The 5,809-nt window shown below is 34.1% G+C and overlaps 1 protein-coding gene across 3 annotated transcripts in view; it reads right to left on the bottom strand.

Moving 5' to 3' along the window:
- LOC108965104 (relaxin receptor 2) overlaps window positions 1–5,809 on the bottom strand; it is a 57,403-nt gene that overhangs the window by 16,692 nt on the left and 34,902 nt on the right. For all 3 annotated transcript variants that reach the window (XM_018927305.1, XM_018927307.1, XM_018927306.1), the window contains exons 7-9: window positions 5,585–5,656; window positions 654–725; window positions 246–317 (exon numbers count right to left, since the gene is read on the bottom strand). In XM_018927305.1, coding sequence (XP_018782850.1) covers window positions 246–317; window positions 654–725; window positions 5,585–5,656 — 216 coding nt within the window. The remainder of the gene's footprint in view (window positions 1–245; window positions 318–653; window positions 726–5,584; window positions 5,657–5,809) is intronic.

Below are 5,809 nucleotides of genomic sequence, written 5' to 3'. Positions count from 1 at the left end.
TTATAAAAAAAAGATGTTTTTTTAATATTTTCTAACAAATAATAAAGTTTTTGTAAAAAAAATTATTGTATACATAACTACATACATATCCTCCTGATCACCACCGCAACTGCCTACCTAAGTGCTCTAACATGTAGCAAATGCTCAGTACTTATTTACTAGCTAGAAATTACATTTCCCCTATTTATTGTTCCACCCCCCCCCACTCTTCTTTGCTATTTATCTGGTAATCCCCTCTTACTTACAGCACTTCCAGACTCTGCAGCATGCCAAACACATCCGCTTCAAAGGTTTCAATACGATTGCCGCGCAGGTCTCTGCAAACAAACAACAACAAAAAAAAAAAGTACAGTTAAAGAAACTTGCGATTCTTCCAAATTCTATAAGCCAACATAAATGCTCATGTATGTGTGTAAATATACGTATATGTATGTAGTTGTAAATATGCCTTTTAAGAGCCTACTGTACTTCAAAGTATATCGAAAGAAAATGATTTATGGCAATTCTATAATTTGTCTTCATTAAAATCATCTTGAGCTAAAATGTTGCCTTAATGGTTGTGGATGTGCTTCGGTGTATAATTTTAAGCGCAGTTACTTAAATATTCTGTGAGTATTTGAAAATACACCGTGTTAACGATAACATATACTCACAATTCAGTCAAACGCTCCAAATGTTGAAAATCGTAGTTATGCAGTTCTTTTATGCGGTTTCCTGAAACGATGCTGGAACGGAAAGAACATTTATTACTCAAATTTGGATACTATTTGAAAAAAAATTGAAATAAAGAAAAAATAAATTAATGCAGTTTTTATGAAACAGGTGGCAGCATTAAAGACACATGTTATACAATCTGTTTTATTTGATATCTATTTTTCATTATTGAAATTAGTTAAAGAATTAAATTAGAAATTAGAAGTTATAAATAATAGGTGGCAACTATTTTCGTGTCGTATGTGTTCCTAAAAACTTTTATATTTTAAATTAAAATTTTATAATCAAAAATAAATAAAACCGTTTTTGAAACCGGTGGCAACACACTAACTGGTTTTCTCGATGTCAGGTCACATTTCATTGGAAAAGGTAAAATCGGTAATAACCGATAATAATTATATTTCAAAATATAATAAAAAATCTATATAACACAACTTTAAATTCCAGCTGATTCACTCACTTTCCATTATACCTGACAGAGATTAACCTTTGCACACAAAGTGCCTTTAAGTGTGTCATCTCAAGCCTGAAAATTGTCGAGATCGGAACATCACTGTTGAAGTCCTCAGATACCGAAGATGTGAACGCCAGTACCCAAAACTGTCTTTTTTACCTAACATATAATAGTATGAGCGTTTCGTATTAAAGGGTGTCCGCAATTTCTTTCTGGCGGTTGCAAACTACATGACAAACCGAATATACCCTTCTCACGTTATAAATGCTAACAAAAATTATAAAACATATTTAAAAACAAATTTCTACTCGACCGAATGTAAACAATTGGATCACATAGTGTAAAAAAATGGGTCACTGACCTTGTGAAATGTAAGCAAAGGTTGTGAACTTCGCTGAATATAAACAAAAAGGTCATTGACTTCATAAAATGTAAACAAGTGGGCCATTGGCCTCATAAAATGTGAAAAAGGAGTCACTGACCCATAAAATGTAAACAAAAGGGTCAATGACGCAATGGTTGTTGACTTGGCTAAATTTAAACAAAGGTTGTTAACTTCGCTGAATATAAAAGGTCATTGACTTCATAAAATGTAAACGAAGGGGTCAATGACCTCGGCAACATATAAATAAGCATCGTTGACCTCATAACGTAAAGAAATGGGTCGCTGACCCCATAAAAGGTAAATACAGGTTGTTAACTTGGCTAAATGTAAACTGAAAGGCATTTGTCTCTTAGAAAAACAGTTGTAAACGTTCTGTTTTCCCGAGAAACTTCTTATTACTCGGAACCGTATGACAACACCATAAGATATTACTGCCATACAAAGCAACCGGTTGATCTTCAAGAAAATTATCATGGATTCTTGTCTAAGGCAAACTTCAATCTACCAATAAATTGTTCATATTAGAAGCAAATCAATCAATATCAAGATAAAAATCTTTTTAGATCATTTTATGCTATTAAAATTGCCCCTTTAAAGGGTATTAGAGCTTCGGTGCTGAAGCAGCTGAAAATATTTTCGAGCCTAAATTTCCCTAAAACGATTGTAAAGAAATATTCTTATAAATTTTATTAAATTTGTTTTGTTAAACTGGTTGCAAGTCTCGCTTTAAACATTCTCCTCTACATCAATACTTTAATTGAATTATGCAACCAATTAACGGAAATTAAAATTTAGCCAACAGTGTCAACGTAAACTTGTTTGAATCGTGTTTGGGCACCACAACAACAAAACGCAGCAAGTTTGTGCCAAGAAATATGCGTCATTCCACTCGCTTGTAGATAAGTGCAGTTCAGCATTGCAAGTTCATAAACTAAACCGCACAACAATTGCGCGGCAAACAATGGCACGGGCTGCTTGTGGGCGTAGAACCGCCCACTGCTAACCGCCGAACAAATGCGTCCCAAACTTTCACGTTCTCGGCTACTTTGGCCCACGCGCAACACGAAATCGGTGCAAACAACTGACGATGCCGACACTATTTTTCCAGAATTAAGTTTCAAACTGCAACCACAAGTACAAATTTGTAAAATCTCCAGCTTTGTTGAGGCAATTTTATTGTAGTCAAGCGAGTTGACTAGCTAATAACAAGTATGACAGGTCATTATAATTATGATTTAGGCAAATTGTGTGTCCTTTGTGCAGGAATCTGTAAAGTAAAGGTTGTTATTTACTCTTCACGAACAGCGATACAATGGCGGTACGTGGATTTGTGTGTGTGTGGTGTGTAGCTGACGACTACAGTTACAAGGGGGCCACATTTCGCTTTTTATATTGCATATCTTGAGGCACGTGCAGTTTGTACGGCCATATAAGACTGGTACACCGGTGGGTATGAGTAACACACATGCAATTTGCGTGACAAAATAAGTAATTTAGTATATTAGGTGGGGAAGTTAATTACTTCTCCAAGTAATAATGACATTTTTATTAGCATTTATGAAAAGTTTTCCTTCATGATTATGCTAACTCATGTGCTGCTTGATAAAAGTTGGCGCTCATAGAAATTAAAAGCAAAGTCACATGAGATTTCCTAGTAAAATTTAAAAGTATAATCACGTGCTCTACCAACGGAATTTGTAAAGCTAAAGTTTTAGCATAAATTAGTAGATTGTTGACACAAATTCTGAATTTTTATGATAGTTGAGAAAGCACACGAACAGAGACGCATAGAAAGATTTCTTGGAACTAAAATTATTTTATATCAAAGTATACATAAGTATGAAATTATTCTTTTTAACTTGCATGGCAGAAAGCATTGTCAGCAAAGAAGATAACTCTGGAAAAGTTGAACTTATTGTGGCGCTTTAAGAACTGAAAGAAATCTGAACAAACAATCTTTGAAAACTACTGGAAGGGACGCTGCCTCCACACTTTTAGAACTCTTTTGCTTCAAAAAAAGTTTACATACAAGATTTTGGTTGATCGATCAGTTTGTATGGCAGCTATATGCTATAGTGGTCCGATCTGAACCATTGTTTTAGAGAATAATTTATGTCAAATTGCGTGAAGAAATGTCTTCGAGTTAAAAAGTTTTCAATACAATGACTTGATTACGAACGCTCGGTTTTTATGGTAGCTATATGCTATAGAAGTCTGATATCGGCGTATTTGACAAATTAGCGGCTTTTTGGGGACAAAATGATGTGTGCAAATTTCATATCGATATCTCAAATATTGAGAGAGTACTTCAGCCATATAAAGACAAAGAGATAGTCAGATCGTCACGCTGAGCATTTACGCTACTATGAGCAAAAAATAGTAAGACTTTGTTCATAATTTTAAAAAATACTGAAAAGCAAAGAAAAATGCAAATGGAAGAAATACTTTTGTACAAACGAGAACACAAATTACTTGGAAATAATATCTTCATGACTACGATGCGTTTGTGTCTGACATTTATGACTACGGAAATGGCCGACAAAACACAGCAGCAACAACTAAAGACCTGTGCGTGTGTACGTAAGTGAAATTGCAGGCGTAGTTGCAGAGCTTAAGTAATGCAAAGGCGGTCTATAAAAGACAGGCGACACCACGTAGACGGAAACAAGAGCGCAATTTATACCGAACAGGCATAGTATCGCATACAGAAATGCAGCGCAGTATGAAACCATGCATAGACATCAAGTCCGGCCACATTTATGTGCATAGAATTTCAGTTAGTAAGCATTTCACTGCCGGCTAGTGCATTTAGTTGGAGCTTAAATGGCTTATAACGGACATTTATATGCAAAACACTGTCGCCGTTTATGCAATTTCAGAAAAACATAACACCAATCTATGTATAGCACACGTTATTGTTGTGTATATTTCATGTCACGTGTAGTTTTTTCAATGAAAAGTGCAGAAATACACGCTCGTCTTGCACTCATTTCACTAAAATGGCACACATTTGCTGCAACTTAAGTCATAAACGGCGTAATTTGATAGTGTTATCTGTGAAATGTCACTTTTACTGCAGCGCACACACGCTTTCTTGTATTTTAGTAGCGCGTTGCGCCATGGCGTATACGCAACTTTCGACTAATTAAGCGATTTCACCACAACAACGACGGCAACAACGCTTTGTGGCACACTTTTTATTAATTAACCATAAATATTGTACAACAACAATATTGCGTTTGCTGCGCTTGTTAAAGTGAGAAATCAAGTATCGCGTGCGGCGTGCCGTATACGTAACATGCACAGCGCTGGCGCACGTTTGATACAATAAACCGCAAACTTGTACGCTGGTAGCTGTGTAGGTGTCTGGTAAAGCGTGCGCCGTTGTAAATGCCAAAAGGACACATATTTTACGCATAATTACCTCTAACGGTGCGCTCTAGTGTCTGTGTGTGTGTGTGGGCGCTTGTGTTTCAAGCGTACAAAATGAAAGGAACCACTTGTAAAGAAATGATTAATAGAGTGTATGCAAAGGCACGATTTTACGGTTAGTTGAAGCTCATTCACTTTTCATATGAGTGCCACTTGAGCAAACACTTTTGACTAATGAGGCAAGCAAAATGTGTACGCAACTAACATTAATTATTTGCGAGGAAGACATATTTATGAAATTTTAATAACAATATAGATTGCACTAAAGTGCATATTTTTTAATTTAAAATTAAAATATTATCTTTGTACGTTTTTTCACAATTAAGAAATTAAGTAAACATACTTAATATAAATAAATATTCATATAAATACATAATATAGTTAACAAGAGAATAATATGTAGCAATATTGAAGTTGAAATAATGGAGCAAAAAATCACTAAAATTTTTTGTTTGTTTCAGAAATAATTTAGCATTTAAAATACATAATTTATTGAAAGGTACTGAATATATCTATAATTACGATAAGCAAAACATTTTTAAATACCAAAAATCCAAAAATTTTAATAATATTTTATATTACGAAATATTTATACTCACAGCGTTTTTAGGGAATTTTCCGCCGAAAATAAATTTTCCGGTAGGTTGGTGATTTTATTCTCATCCAAATAGCTTAAAGAGAGAAAGACATAAGTTTAAAAATATGCGTTAATTAATACGTCTTTAAATAATAAAAAATGCTCTAAATAAGGAAGTTTAAAAATATTTTAGTAAAAAAAATGTATTAAAAATTAAAAACAGACAAAAAAAATGTATAATAACAAT

The sequence above is a fragment of the Bactrocera latifrons genome, unplaced genomic scaffold, assembly GCF_001853355.1.
Source record: "Bactrocera latifrons isolate USDA-ARS-PBARC rearing strain unplaced genomic scaffold, ASM185335v1 scaffold_133, whole genome shotgun sequence".
Lineage (NCBI taxonomy): Eukaryota > Metazoa > Arthropoda > Insecta > Diptera > Tephritidae > Bactrocera > Bactrocera latifrons.
This window is presented reverse-complemented; position numbering and strand designations above follow the sequence as displayed.